General features: G+C 43.4%; 1 protein-coding gene across 6 annotated transcripts in view; it reads right to left on the bottom strand.

Moving 5' to 3' along the window:
- Positions 1-16,346, bottom strand: part of Mcc (MCC regulator of WNT signaling pathway) — a 466,079-nt gene that overhangs the window by 83,464 nt on the left and 366,269 nt on the right. For all 6 annotated transcript variants that reach the window (XM_058585985.1, XM_058585986.1, XM_058585987.1 and 3 more), the window contains one exon: positions 11,818-11,960. In XM_058585985.1, coding sequence (XP_058441968.1) covers positions 11,818-11,960 — 143 coding nt within the window. The remainder of the gene's footprint in view (positions 1-11,817; positions 11,961-16,346) is intronic.

Below are 16,346 nucleotides of genomic sequence, written 5' to 3'. Positions count from 1 at the left end.
GATAAAATACTCTACAAAAAAAAAGATATTGTCAAAATGGTTTCAGAAATCCATATAGCAATTTGCATGACGAACACACACACACTCACACACACAACGCAGAAAATAATGTTATCAGTGGCAACGTGGAAAAATTGGAACCTTTCTGCATTGCTGGTAGGAATGTAAAATGTTGCAGGTATGGAAACCAGTGGTCGTGAGAAAGTTACACACAGGAGCTGGGGCTGTAGCTCAGTGGTATAGCATGTGCCTATCAAGCGTGAGGCCCTGGGTTTGATCCACAGCAATGCAAGAATACCAAGTTGAACATAGAATAGCCATGTGATTTAGCAATTTTACTCCTAGGCTTTCACCCAAAATAACTGAAGGCAGGGATTCCAATAGATGATTGTACACCAATGTTCACAGCAGCACTATTCACATTAGTCAAATATGGAAACGATTCAAGCGTCCACTGACAAATAAATAAACTAAATGGTTACATACACAAACAGAATATGCATCACCTTTAAAAAGGAATGACATTTCATTACATGCTACAACATGGATGGACCTTCAAAACATTATGCTAAGTGCAATAAGTCAGACACAAAAGGGCAAATACTGCATAATTTTACTTTTATGAGATATCTAATAGAATAGGCAATTTCATAGAGACAGTGGAATGGACATGTGGAGGTTAGGGGAGGCAGGAGTTATTGTTTAACAGGTATATGTTAGGTACAGGTTATTCTGGGGAGGATGAAAAAGTTCGGGACATGGAGAATTCTATGAATGCACTTAATATCACTAAACCATTCACTTAAAGATGGTTAATATGAGCCAGGCACTGACATGCACACCTATATAATTCCAGTGACTCAGAAGGCTGAGGGAGGAGGATCACAAGTTTAAGACCAGCCTGGGTAACTTATTAAGACCCTGAATCATAAAATAAAATAAAAAGGACTAGGGAAGCTGGGGTTGTGGCTCAGTGGCAGAGTGCTTGCTTCGCATATGTGAGGCACTGGGTTTGATACTCAGCACCACATAAAGATAAATAAAATAAAGCTATGGTGTCCATCTATAACTAAAAATTTTTTTAAAAGATATTTAAAAAAAGGACCAGGGATGTGGCTGAGAGGTTAAACCATCCTGAGTTCAATCCCCAATGCCATAAAACAATAAATAAATACCATAAAACAAAACATAAAAAGGACTGGATATATAGCTCAGTGGTAAAGTAATCCTGGGTTCCATTCCAAGTAACACACACACACACACTTTAACATGGTAAATTTTTTTTATACATATACACATACATGTATGTATATATAGCCACAGATATATATAATTTCTATAATAATAAAATAATAAATGTATTTCAGTGAGTAAAATGAGAAGATAAAAGCAATAAGTAGTATGAAACAGAAACCATAGCTTTACAAAGCAAAATACTATAGGAGGTGCTGCAGGACTTACCTGCTTACAAAGGATTTGAAGAAAATTGTTTAATTAAAGAATGTTTTGGAGAATGGGAGAGCAGGAGAAATAAGACCTCAAAAACTGGCAGGAGTCACTGACTCTTCAACATTCCAGCCTCCCCATCAGGAGCTCCAGTGAGTCCCTGGGAGGGAGGCACACTCCTCCCTTCACCAGGCTGTGCTTTACCCACATCTATGTCCACGGGAGAGAGGAGGTCCTCGGTTCAGCTGCACTTTTCTCTAACAGACTTCGTTTATATCATGTCTCTTTCCAAAGAAGAATCTGAGGGGACTTTTCACAAACAACCACAAAAGGGGGGGGGGGGAGACACAGCACCTGGGACTGGGGAACGGCTGTGGAAGCAAATGGAGATTAACACAACTTTCTGAGGCCAACTCTTCCATTTAGCTGTGAGCTTCCCGGCAGCCAGAGCAAAAATAAGTTATCTCCTGTCAGAAAGGAGAAAGCATTTCCATTTCACAAGAGATACAATGTTTTTTCTGACAATTGATGCTGAAAGAATTTAGGAACATGGGACTTCATGGGACGTAAAGCAATGTGACTGTCAGTGCCCTCAGCCAGTTTCACATTTATGCAGATTTCTTATGTTCAGAATGGAAGACATAGACGGTAAAGCACAATGTCAAGGGATTTTTATGTGGCTTTCCAGATATCTACTCCACTGTCTGATGGCATAGAACACAGAAAAGTATGTGAAACTGACTTCTCCTTTGACTAGAGGATGCAAATTAGCCAGCAACAGCCAGAGAATGTGTCTGCACATCTGGCAGGGTTGGAGCGTTCAGAATGGTCCTATTTTTAAAAGCAAGTTTTGAAGAATTGTCACCATTTAAAAGTCATTAGGATTAATGGTTATTCTTGTGAAATTCAGTGTTGGGCCCTTCTGCACTACAACAATCTGCCGAGCAGCAGAGCAGACCCCTTTGGACTCAGCGAGTGTGTCCGGGTTGCTCCAGCCCACTTCCTGCCTGGCTGGCTACTGCCCAGCTCCGCTGGAGTCTGCAGCACCTCCTATAGTATTTTGCTATCTTCTCTGAATGTGACACTTCCCAGTTAGACTCCTGATGGGAGCTAGAGAACACACAGCTCAGGTTATATTTTCCTAATGAGAACTTAGGGTCTTAGGTTTTTATACTGCTGTCTGAGGGAAGGCCCATATACTTTGGAAATCAGGAAAGGACGTCAGAGGACATTCTTGGCTACAAAAACTAAAGAAATTCAAGAGCAATCTTGCCCAGTTAAACACATCCTAGTGGGCAAATCTGGCTTTCTTCTTTCTGTCTCAGGACCAACCATGCCTATTCCCCAAGGTGACACCATAAACTATGATAGAATTGGTTTATTTTGAATCAGGTTGTTAAAAATTGCTGCTATTGTTTTTAAACCCCTGGAAAAATTCTAACCCACATAAAGTCCAGCTACTTGGATTGGGTGTTAACAACTATCCCCCAGTCTCCCTGATGGAGAGGCTGGGACTTTCATTCACTGCTCCAACATGTGATTTTGGATTCAAACAGCACACACTTCTGGGACTTGGTATTCGCTTCACAGTTACTGGTTAGGTATTTGCCCAGCTTGGAAGCCTCTCGTTCTCCTTTTCCAACAGGTCTTTTTTAAGCTTTGCCCTGGAATCCTGTTTCTCAGGAGGCATCTGATCAGGGTATCACATTCCCCGTAATCACCTACTAACCAACACATAGACCCTGGCAAGTCCAGCCCTGGGGAGCAATGACTCTGTTCATTCAACACTGTGTTCCCAGAGACTCACAGCGCTGGGTCTGGAGTAGGCGTTCGATTTACACTAGATGAGCTGAAAGCATAATAGAAATGAAAGGCTTTTTATAAGCCAACTTTTAAAAATATCAAGCTTTTGTTGCCTACTTCTTAATCAAGGATCATCAAATTTAAGACATCTCAAATGACACATCACACTTTCTAAAAGGCAGAAAGCTTTCAATTAAGTTCCTGGAGGTAGAAAGCTGCCAGTGAAGTAAGAGATATTAGCTACAGTGAATTTGAGCCAGGCTAAGAAACAGAAGTGGCTGCAGGCCTGCTGCAATGCGGGCGGCAGCAGGAGGGACCGTGCGCATCACCCTTGCTGCCTGCCAAAGGCTAGTCCATGCCACTCACTTCTCTGTTCTGACTGGGCACATAGCATGCCTGATAAAGCAACTTCGAGTGGAGTTCAGAAGTGGAGCACGTGCTTGGTAGGAACAAGGCCCTGGGTTCCATCCCCAGCACCAAAATCTAAAACAAAGAGCGAGCTGTAAATTCTTTTAGCATCAAAGCAGACTTTCTGCAAAGAGGCCAGACATTACATACAAGGAATCTAACACGTCGGATTCTACTGTAACTCCAAAGCCGCACCCAGGGGGGCTGCTGCTTTCTTGTTAGCAGTCTTCTGCACTTGGCACACGGCAAGGCGCTCCATCAGGAATTCACAGAAGAGGAACAAAACAACATAGAAAACGTAGAATCTTTGGCTATTGGGTCTGAATGCCAAGGAGAAAGAAAGTATCCTCAGAGGTTACCCCCTGCTTAATGCCTCAAATTGCCTGTGTCTAAATAAGACAAGAGGATTTATAAGGACAATGCCATTGTAGTTTTAGAACATCTCAACATCACTAATAATGGACCAACTGGCATCAGGAGCAACTTGTTGCAACATGGGAATGAGAACGTATCATCACCTACATAGATTTTTATAAAAAGAAGAAGAAATTAACCACAAATCTAATAAGAAAACAATCAGACTATTCAGAATAAAGGGCTATCTGAGATAATATAGGGTTGGTCTTCTCCAAAATGTCAATATCATGACAGACAAAACCAGGGTAGCGGGTACCATCCTAGGATTGGATCTCAGATTCAACAAAGTAATAAAAGGCATTAATGGGACAAATGGAAAAAGTTGAATTAGGATTGTATATTAGTGTCCCAGAAGTGTTAAAATTCTTGAGTGTGATTAAAGACTCTGTGGTTACACAGGAGAAGGTTCCTGTTCTTAAGAAGTTTTAACTGATGTGTATTTAGGAATGAAGCATCAAGATGTCTGCAACTGACTTTCACCTGGCTCAGAAAAAAATAAAATTACATACACAGGAGGGGGAGGGGGATGAAAACAGGGAGGGGGAGGGGAATAAAAACAGGGACGGGGAGGGGGATGAAAATGTGGCAAAATGTTAATAATTGGAAAATCTAAAACAAACAGCTTTTGGGGGGTTCACCTTACCATTTCTGTAAGTTTGAAATTTTTCAAAATAAAAAGTTGAGAGGAAAACAAATATTTTACATTCTAGGCAAGAAAGTCTCACGACGGATGGATACACACTGAGATCTCGATTTAACCCAGAGACTTCGAAGATGATGGGCTTCTCAATGTAGCTCCCATAACAGGAGCACTCCCCTGTAAGTGTGCCCGCACAGGCAGATGACCACCTGAGAACACAGGAGCACTCAGGGAGGGGGTCCCAGAAGAGCAAGCTGCACCCCTACCCCACATCTGAAAATGAGGCTGCATGCTCATGACTTCTATTTTAGCAAAATCTTACCAGCCTGGGATTTGTTTTCATTTTTGCTGTTGTCCCTTTGAATTTTGGACAGTTTGTTTCTGGGAAATAGCAAACTTGGTTGTAAATAAGAAGGCCCGAGGAAGATGGCCTAACATCAACTGTTGTAAAGCCACCCTCCAGGGATGGCCAGCCCGAGTCCTTGGTGCCTCTTCTCAGACCCCTCCCTCCAGCGTGCACAGATTCTGTGCACCCTCTGCCTCTTATAGAAAAGTGCTGGCAGCAGCTTCTAGAAATCAAGGCTTTGGTGACAAAAATGTCAGCATCATTTTTTTAGGTGATTTCTGATCACTGAGTTGACACTTAGAATAAGATACTCCCTAGTGTTATAGAGGATGGTAGGAAACCTTTGGGGTAGAGAAGGGGTGGCTTTTGTTATTCTGCAAGTAAAGCCTTAAAAATCATTCTGGACCTTTAAGAACTGATCTTAGAGAGATAGTCAGGGGCATGTTTGGAGGGAAAACTCCAGCCCCACCTCACTGCCTCAGGGGTTCTCCTGGGCTTCACCTGTGACCACCCTCCCCAGTTTAAACAATCCAAACAGCCCTTTCTCAGCCTGGATTGTCTACAGCAGCCAAGAGTCCCTGTTAAGACAGGCCATCCCCAGTCCTGAGAGCAAACAGCACCTGCACACAGTAGGCCCAGTGCTTAGGCCAGGACTTGTGGTTCTCCCTGTAATAGGCCTGTGAATTCCCAAATCCCCAGGAAAAGGGAGAGAATGTACTCCCAGCATCTGAATGTCAGAAACATAAAATGCTGCCAGGTGTGGTGGCATGTGCCTGTAGTCCCCAGTGACTTGGGAGGCTGAGGCAAGTTTGAGGCCAGCTTCAGCAATTTGGGTGGGGTGGAGTGGGGATTGAACCCAGGGACACTTAACTACTGACCCACATCCCCGGCCCTTTTGTTGTATTTTATTGAGAGACAGGGTCTCACTGAGTTGCTAAGTGTCTCGCTAAATTGTTGAGGCTGGCTTTGAACTTGCAATCCTCCTGCCTCAGCCTTCTGAGTCAGTGGGATTACAGGCATGCGCCACCACACCTGGCCAGCTTCAGCAATATAGTGAGGCCCCAAACAACTTAGCAAGACCCTGTATCAAAATAAAAAATATAAAAAGGGATGGGGATATGGCTTAGTGTCTGAGTCCCCCTGAATTCAATCCCCAGTACCAAAAAAGACACCCAAAATATTTTTTTCTCATAGTAACAAAGCTCATCATGGTGGTCAGGTTGGCGGGAACAGCAATGAGGACCCGGACTTTATTTCCATTACAGGCTAAACAGGCTGGTGTAGAACCTAATACTCCTGCTGGTTATAAGGAAAACTATGTCATGAGTTTCAAACATCCCAAACTCTAGTAAACCTTAAGAGATAAGATCTGTTTAGAAAATAAAGACTTCTTAAATTAGAGGAATTCATGAATCACAGCAATGGTGGGGGCTCATCTGGAGTGAAGGTTGCAGATCAATGGCTTTTCGTTTCTATCTCATTTATACCCCAAGTCTTTTGGGGGAGCAGGGGTAAGGGCTGAGAAGCGACTAAACAGTGTAATGTGAGGAGAATAAGCCCGAAGCAGAGCAATAACCTTTCCTGCTCTCAACCCTAGTTACTCTAAGGAAACTTCCAGAATGACTTTCAGTGGTCTCCTCTGTCACTCAGGTGGGTTGTGTTGGACCAGGCTCAGGAGAAAACACAGTCATCTCAGAGAGGTAACTGCAGTAAGCCAATGTCCCCAGGCTTGTCTTGAGCTTGGCTCTCATGGATCTCTTGGGGGATATTATGTTGCCCAATAAAACTAAGGAGAAGGGGTTGGGGGATGCAGCAAAGGGCTCAGCCTGTTACGTGGAGGCAGGGTGCAACTTTCAGTCCAGTCTAACTTTTTCACGGGGGGTGGGGGTGAGGGCTGGATACTCAAAGTTTCCAAGTAAAGTTCTGAATACTCTGACTTCCCTTTAAAAAAAATTTGGTATTGGGAGAGAACTACTAAGCCACCTGGTTCTTAGCAAAAAGTGAGCCTTCTCCAGAGAGGCTGCCTCACCTTTGCAAACACTTCTTTCCAAGTTTGCAAAAATTGTTTTTGGAAGAGGCAGGGCAGCCTTTTCCTGCACTGACTTGATCTCCCGACTTTGAGTGGCTGCTTGACACTTCTAAACATTTTTCCCGAAGCCATTAAGCCTCAACAGCCACTAAGCCAGGAAAATCTGGCTTTAATGTTAAACATATTTCATAGTCACAGCCATGCCAAAAAGCCAGGTTCCATGTGTAAACTCTTCCTTGGTTGTCCTCCAAAAACGACTCATACTAAGGAAAATACCATCTATATGATCGCACCAGCGAGCATAGGATCCTATGCTTCCTTTCAACCTATGAGTGTATAACAGCTTAACGTTGGTAAGTTCCAGAAAAATAAAAGTTTCTTGCTAAAAACCAGAAATTGTCTCAAAATACCAGAGCAGAGCCCCCCACTAGCTCTACAAAGGTCTGTGGGATCAGGGATTTTGTTTGTTTTACACGCAATTGCTCCAGAAAAGCTTTGCTGTTCCATTAGTAGGGCTGGGAACAGAGCCTGCTGGAGGGGACGCCACACACGTGTGACGCGATGGGCCCGTGCACACATCTGTCCTCTGCTTGATTGCAACACCCTGAATTGTTTGGTCTGAGTGTGTTGTTTCTCATTCAGAGATCTGCAGAATCTTGTTTAATTACAAATGCTCGGCAATTAGGCCAGGTGCTTGTGATCACACAGCTGCTCCTAAAATTCCCCTATCAGCACTAGAGACCTTGAAGGGTGGCAGGAAGGGTACAATATCAACCACAGTGTGTCTCACTGATGCAATAGGAGTGCAAAAATAAAGCTGTCTGCAGAAACAGCACAGCAACAAAAACCTCTTAACTGTGTGGCCTGGGACAAGTGACTAACCTTCTCTGAACTCTGATCCCCTATTAAGACTTCAGGGCCTCGTTCATGGTTGGGATTAAACACATGGTACACTACATGAGCAAAACATATTAACTGTGACATCCAGTCTCACTTCTAACTACAACACTTTGCTTGACTGAGGAAACAAAAGCTCTAAGCCATGATTCCAACCTTGGCTTTAGCCATTCAGTTACCTGTATTTCCCAAACAACTGTGTGACCAGGTTTGAAAAGAGGTAACGTCATTTATTTTAAAATGCAGTGTGTTGAGGACCTTTCTCCTTTATTTAGCTGGAGTGATGGCTTTTCATTTCTATCTCATTTATACCCCACTTTGGAAAGTTCAAGCACTTTCTGAACTGCTCATTTACCCCTCTAGGCCTAGAAGTCAGTGCCCAGGAGCCAGGTTACAGAACAGGCAGCCAGGCTGTGACAGGTGGGATTTGCAAAACAAAAGAAAAGTGCTTTTTGATGAAGTGAGTAGACTGGACTAACTCCTGTTATCGTTAGACATCAGCAAATACACTGTAGCAAACTCTGCATATAAAATCCAGCCCAAGAAAACCTCTGGGTTACTAATGCAGGTTTGCAAATATAGCAAGCATAATGAAATGGATGCTTTTTAATGATTTCCTATAATGGTGTTTATATATGGAAGCTTTTTTCCCTATTGAAGCAATTTAATTGGAAAATGGCAAAGGAATAAGAAGAGGCAGCCAGCCAGTTCCGATTAACACACACAATGACTGTCTCTGTGCTGCAGCCTTACTGCACTTCTCAAAGTTGTCCCCAAGTGCTTGCTGTCCTCAGGGACCTGGCAGACCTTCTCTGCCCAGAGCAGCCTCCCCCACCTGCTTCTCTCCCATTTGACCCTTGCATTTCCACTGAGCTGTGACTTCCACAAAGTCTTCTCAGGGTTCTGCCTGAGGTTACATGAAGGTTCTCTGCAGGCCTCCTGGGTGATCCTGACCCCACTGTGGGTCTTCCCTGCTGACCTGTCACCACATTCTCCAAAGAACTCTGAGCTCCAAGGTGGTGTCCAGTCCTACTCAGGGATTCACTCCAGTGCCCCCTACGTGTGGGCACTGTTAGCCTGGCATACAAGGTTGCTAAGCTCCCCACCAGCATGTGCGTGACAATGAGGGACTAAATGCAAACACAACTAAGTGCTGCGAGGGATGGGTGTGCCTGGAGCGAGTGATGCTGCAGACCTGAAGGAGTCAGGGAGACCTGGGCAGAAGACAGTTGATTGATGGAGGGAAAAGCCATGCACGGACTCTTGGAAGGAGCAGGGAGAGAATGCAGAGCCTGCAGGCAGGAGAAGGGACAGTGAGAAAGAAGGCCAGTGTGGCCAGAGCTGGAAGACAAGGAGGGCAGTAGAGGCAGGAGCTTCAGGCCCTGGTGATGTCACTCCAGATTTGAGGGAGCCTGTGGGAGCCAGTTGTACAATGGGGGAATGTGTCTTTAAAGCACTTGCTGCTGCCTGGATTGCTGCTAAGACCAACACCAATTCACAACCCTAGGATTCCCCTCTTCTCATTTTCTCCGTACATGTTTGGCTGACTGGTTGGTGGATTGGTTGACTGCTTCATTCATTTATCGGTTCCAACAGGATCTTTGAACATATGTCACGTGCCAGGCTCTCATTGGCTCCAGAGTTACACTAACAGATGAACAACCACATTTCTGCCTAAAAGAATTTAGTGGGAGAGTCAAATAGCGATATGATTTAAAATTTCAACGTCATATGAGAAGGCAACAAATGGGGCAGCGACAACGTCCGCATAGTCACATAGATTGGGGCTTCCCGAGACCTTCTGAGGAGGCACATTTAAACTGAGACTGAAATGGTTCGAGGCAAATCCCTGCCACTGGCTCCTGATGGGTCCGTTCCTCAGCTGGTGGCCCCCAGGGCTCCATCAGGCTCACTTCTCACTCTCTGTGCATCCACTTCTACTGCTTCAGTGACCAACTGCAAACAACCTGAGGTCCAGAACTTTCCTCTTCACTTCTTATCTCAGTGCCTACAGCCTTCTGAAGCATCTCCATCCAAATACCTCAAGACACCTTAAACTCCTGCCCAACAAAACACATGATCTCCACCTGTTCCCCCACCCTCCTCTACTAGCAAAACAAAACAAAACTCATTGCAAAACCAACTGGTTCTCTCTGCTAGACTCCCCATAGTGGTGAGTGCCCCACCATCAACCACACCAAACTGTGAAAACCAAACCCTTCAGGGACACCCCTGCACGCACGCACGCACGCACGCGCGCGCACACACACACACACACACACACACACACGTCTGCCTTTGCCCTATTTTACTCCTGCAGCAAATCTTGCCAAATTCTCACCTTCTCCATATCCATTTTCTTTTTTACATCTCAACTGCCACCACCCTAGTCCTAGCAATAATTTTGCCCCACTAGATTTTTTTAATAGTTTCCTAGCTGACCTCCCTAATTTACCTAGATCTATGACTCTTTTTCCGTACTGGAGAGGGACTGATTCAAAAATATAAATCCTATCATCTCACCTGCTTCTTCCACTATTGAAATCTTTCAGTCCTTCTGGTGGGTCTCTGGGAAAAGGCCAGACTTTCTAATGGTGTGTACAATATCCACACTGTGTGCCCCAGCCCACCTTACCTCAATGGTCTTTCCCCTCCTTGAATGTACCCCACCTGGAGGGATGTCATCTCCTCCTTTACCTGCTTAATTTCTACTGATCCTCTGCATTTCAGCTTACCTGTCACTTTGCAGAGAAAGCCTGGAACCCTGGGCTGACTCAAGATTTTTGATACAGTCACATGATACCATGTTGTGTGAATGTTTGGGGTATTATCACACATGTTTAGGTTGATAATTAAACATAAATGTATACTATTTAGATAAAATCTCACTCCCCAATTAATTTTAAGTCCCATGAAACTCAGTATACTTTTCTTCTCCTGATCCTTCTTCCATCTCCCACCTCCGTATGAGCGTTTCCTAAGACATGGGGTGCCTTCCTCTTTTGGCTCCACATCATGTCAACCATGGGATCACTTTAGCTCAGTTGACTTCAAAGCCTCTACCTTCAATTTCAATCCAGGCAGGCATTTCTGAGTGGACCAGTATTGTACAACATTTTGACTGCAACTCAGAATAGTTCATTTAGCAACTTACTACACAAACATATGCAATACACAAGTTTCATGAAACAATCCTGTCTCTGTTTTCATTTCCATGAGACCTTACTTTTTCATATAATTTCAGGACCCAAAAGTGGGTCATGACCTGCAGTTTAAAACTCGATGTGCCAGATATTTCCACATGGACATTGCTCTACACTCTCAAACATACTGTGACCATTTCTCATCTTATTTCTCAATTTAACTTCCTTAACCAAGGAATGTGATCACCCTCTGAGTCACTGAGGATCAATGTGCTGAAGTCATTTTGAACTGTTCCTTCTTACCCAAGAGTTGTTGAGACCTGCTGGGCTTCTTCCACTGCAAAGTGCTGCCACCCATGTCCCTCCTTTCCACTCATACCATCATAGTTCAGTTACTACTTTAATGTGAAACACTCCAGTGGCCTTTTTAATAGATTCCCTGTTTCCTGAATTTCCAAACATAGGTGACATATGCTTGAATCATAATCCTATCAGGGCAGAAGGCTAATTCAGCTCTTCAGTTGGATTTTGGCCAACGAAGTAGTGAGTAAGGGACTGAACCTCTTCATCTACACAGCAAACTCCTTGGGGAATTAAATTTTTAACTCAGGCTGCCCTGTGTTTCTCAGATTCCTTTCACCATCCAGAAACCCAACTCTGGTGTGGTGGTGGGGGCTGGCCGACTCACCCATGTCAGCAGTGACCATGGTGGACTGGTTTTCAGGGATGGAGACAGAGGTCTGGTCTTGGTCCATGCTTCGAGAGTCCTCGTTGACCTCGTGTTGACTCTGACTGAGCTCAGATCGCAGTTCCGAGTATTCATCTTCCTCCCTGAGAAAAAGGAGAGTCAGCCACCACCAACAGAGTATGTGAGCCAAGTCCCTAGAGTATATGTCTTTTAAGGACAAGGTGAAGACATGCCAAATGGAAAGATTTCTCTCATCCAGTGCACAGGGACCAGAATTCCTTTCAGGCCAAAGAGATGGCCATATCTATGGTCAGTCAGTGTGTGAAGCTGAAATGTTGCTTCTGTGCTCACATTCATATCATGTTCAGAACAAAATTGTCTATCTGCCCACTAGAAACTTCCCTCTTCAAAGATTTCCCAAAGAAACTAGATTTATTCACCCTCTCAAATTTCAAGGTAAAAAATAAACTATTAGCATGGATGTTAGAGTAAGCAAAATTAAGAGTCTGATGAAGAGCAGCACAGCCATCACTGGGAAGGTCCCACTGGGAGCTTTCTTCTTGGAAAAGGACGTGGGGGAGATGCTGGGGTTAGAGTGACTGAGAACTCATCTGTTCATCAATGCAGAGCAAATCAGACCTTCTGAGAGATGTACAGATGAGCACATCTAAGGACCACAGGTTCCTTCCCCAAAGAAGGTAGGTGGAGTTAGGGGATGGGAAAAGAAGACAGGTGAGGAGAAAAATGCAAACAGTGAGCAAAAGAATACCATGCGGTGTTCTTTTCTCTTCCACTGCATTTGCTAACAGAAAGGCAATGCTGAAAAGCAGCCCTGTTTCATTTGCATGTGCACACCCACCTCTTTTCAGTCCTTCACAGATCTTTCAACCTCCGGTCTCTGAATTGCACTATTAGCAAGGTGAGAGATCTTAGACTTTTAGTGTGTATTTGAAAGCACACACTTTGCCCCTCTCTGTATTTCACTACCACCATTTCCACATGCACACTGGGCACTGGAGAAAGCAAAAGTGACTGTCTTTGAAGTGTTTATTTTTCAACTGTACAGGGAGAGAACATCATCACGAGATGGAAGTGTGGGAGGGGAAAGCTCACTGGTGTCTGCTCAGTCCCAGGGAAAGGGTGCTGTGAAGAAAGCTAGGAAGAGAAGAAATCCATTCCTTTTGAGTAGCCACTAATGGGGAAGGGGTGTGTAGAAAATCGACAATCTTGAGTTTGGACTAGATCAAGATGGTGAGCAGTCACCTCCAGTGCTTGGGGGAGAGGCAACTGGGGAGACACATTTACAAGTCAGAGAAATGGGAAGAGTTTGCCAAAGTTCTTGATTCTCTCAAGATATCAATATTCTTGCTGGACATAGTGGTACATGCCGGTAATCCCAGAAGCTTGGGAGGCTGAGGCAGGAGGATTGTGAGTTCAAAGCTAGCCTCGGCAACTTAGTGAGGCACTTAGCAACTCAGTGAGCCCCTGTCTCTAAATATAATATTAAAAAGGGCCAAGAATATGGCTCAGTGGTTAAGCACCCTGGGTTTAATCCTCAGTACCCCCCAAAAAAAAAGAAAGAAAGAAAAGAAATCAACATTCTTCCAGGAAATAGATTTGGGTGCATATCAAAGAGTCCCTGCTTTATAAAGTATTTAAATAAAAGCCATTCAGAAAACTAGGAAGAATTTAAGCAGATGTAAAGCCCCTAGCCATGCCAAATATGAATGTGAATGGGAATAGTGAAGGCAAAAGATAAAGGTTAATGATATATGAGCGAGTTCATTATTAGACATCTTCAGAAGTCAACAATAATTAGATTTAGGAAAGAAAACAATTAAAAAGTACTCTTCAGAGTCACCTTTTTGGTCTAGAGGACAACTGTTTGTGCACTGATATGTCAGCTCTCCTTTCAGTCGCCACTTAAGATTCTAATTTAGTTAACAGGAGATTGTGTATGATGAATAAATTCCTTTTATTGCATGACCAATGTAATCAGCCTCAGCTTGGCTGAGACTGTTTTATAGCCAAGAAAGTGAGTGATAAATGGTGCTGCTGTTCCTCGGGTATAAATGGCATTTGCAAAACTCTTTAATAGACACCTTAAACCCTCCTGGCTTGGCAGATTCCAAAACATACACTTCCTGCCAAATCTCTTGCTTTGTGCTAAATTACTTCTAGGGATTATTAGGATGAACTTTACAAAACAGCAAATAGGGAAGGGGTGGAGGAAGGAAGCCGTCATCCTAGCACCATCCCCTCTGAGGTCAGAATGTGGTCAGAAGGAGAATAATAATACACTGGTGAAGCCATTGCAGGCTGGCAAATTTTAGTGACATGAAATGCAAACTAAAGATATCCATTCAATGTATTTGAGCACTGAAAATAGGATACGAAAGGAAGAAGAAAACAAATACGCTTGCAATCAATTCTTAACCTAAGAGGGCTGCTGTGGGTGGACACAGGAGGAGCATGTGGGGCTGCCAGTGGGTAGGGGCCAGGGAAGACTTCCTGGATGCAGCAGCACTCCAGATGAGTCTTGAGGCAAATTCATTTTAAGCAGGTCATGAGAGCAGAAGAACACATGCAAAGGCTCAGAGGAGCTGTTGAGTCACTAGAGCTTGGTGAGGAGCAAGGTGTTTGGTGTGGCTGCAACCCAAATGGAGCATGGAAATGGAGCCTAAGGTGGAAAGGACCTCGTCAACAGGGCATTTTGATCAAAAGGTGAATTTATTGTACTGGAGGAAGCAAATGATCAGGGTGAGAAGGTAGAAATAAAATTATGGTGTGCAAAGTCTAATAATACAGAGGAAGTAGTAAATGTTGCCAAGGTTTCACGTGAAAACAGATAAAATGAAAAGAAAGAAAGAATGAGCAGAATCTCTGTGTCTTTGACTCCACAGGAAGGGCTAGCTCAGGCATACCTGATCCCAGGTGAGAATACTTCCTATGATAATCATAATGAATACTCTGGAACAAAAACAGCACATGCAAACAAAGTAAATCATAATTAAGAGGTGGAAAGCCACCTTACAAGAAGATCAGAGAAGGTTTTGTGGTACAAAGAATGAGGTACAAAATAGATTAAACTGTGCCTAAATATAAGAAGATGTGGGCAGCCCTGTTGTTTCTCACACCACTTTGGCAAAACATCATGGAGTTGCACATCTCTATCATCACCTATCAGCATACCTTGAAAGGAGGCTGGAATTTGGGACAAGGAAACGACAAAAACGAGTTCTCTCAGGGCTCTTTGTAAATTGACATTTGTGATTATATGGTAGGTGTACCAGACTGGAGATGGGGGTTTTCTCTACCATTCAAGAAAAATGGTCCACGAAGAGCAAAGGAATAGATCAAAAAAAAAAAAAAAAAAAAAAAAAAAAAACCTCTGCTGGTACAAAACTCATGGTACAAAGACAAAATCCTGAGTTATGCATTCAAGGGATTTTCTGCACAACCTTGAGCCACTTACCAGTGAAGGTACTTTGGTAAATTGTTCCAATTATGTCATATGCACATATGAATATGGCATAATGATCCCACTATTATGTATAATTATAATGCACCAATTAAAAAAGATAATCCCCTCAAATGACTTTACAGCTCCCTTCCTTTTGCTGTATACACATCAAGGGATAACTTATTTCTGGGCAGGGGTTTGGAGGGATGCCTTCCCCCCTCCCCACCAAATACTCACTGCTAGCTCTAGTGATGAAAAAGAGAAAAAGTGAAAAAGTCCAAAAAGTGGTGATTTTAAGAGACAATAACAGAAGCATAAATAAACTGAGAAATGTTGATAATTATACTCCATAGTGAACGTTTCATAATGATGGAATTACAACGTTCCCGAGTGTTTCTTTCTGGAACTTGAAGGATCATCTCACGGGATTCTAAATGTACATGATTTCATTGACTTGGAAGCACTTGGGAAGGGCTTACAAGTTGCTTTATTTAGACATGTAATGATCAATGCTTGCCTCTAGCTTAAACAGAAAAACACAACAAATTCTCCTAAGGAGGTGGACTCTCCACTGTGTACACGCCTGTGTGATGACCGGCAGACAGAAAAGTCTCCAGCTGACGAACCGCAAGGGGTTCTTAAAGACCAGTTAAGGCAAGATCAATACCTTCATTTTACAAATAAGACAACCCAAGTTTTGAGAAGTGAAGCGACTTTACACAGCATGATGCAACCAGTTAGTAGTAGAGCTTAAATCCTAAATTTGCTACCCATGAAATAACAATCTAATGTTGTGGCCTCGGAAAATGATTTGTTGTTGTTTTTCCTTATTTTAAAAGATTCCTTTTTATCGGCTAGAAGTGAAATGATCGAGTCAGAACAGGGAAAAGTAAATGTACCATTCTTAAAATTTCCAGACTTCAAGCTGAAGGACTCTGGAATCAGCAGCATTTAACGAAACATCATTAATAATCCTCCTATCTGCTTTATGTTGCAATGCACATTTATGCCTTGTCACTGGGTTGGAAGGAATTGGAAAGAAGACCCAGATGTTCATCCGCTTGCC

This window comes from Marmota monax, unplaced genomic scaffold (genome assembly GCF_021218885.2).
Source record: "Marmota monax isolate L192 unplaced genomic scaffold, Marmota_monax_Labrador192_F-V1.1 WCK01_AAM20220418_F8-fsc00097, whole genome shotgun sequence".
Classification (NCBI taxonomy): Eukaryota; Metazoa; Chordata; class Mammalia; order Rodentia; family Sciuridae; genus Marmota; species Marmota monax.
Note: the sequence above shows the minus strand (reverse complement) of the source record. Positions and strands in the feature narration are given on the sequence as shown.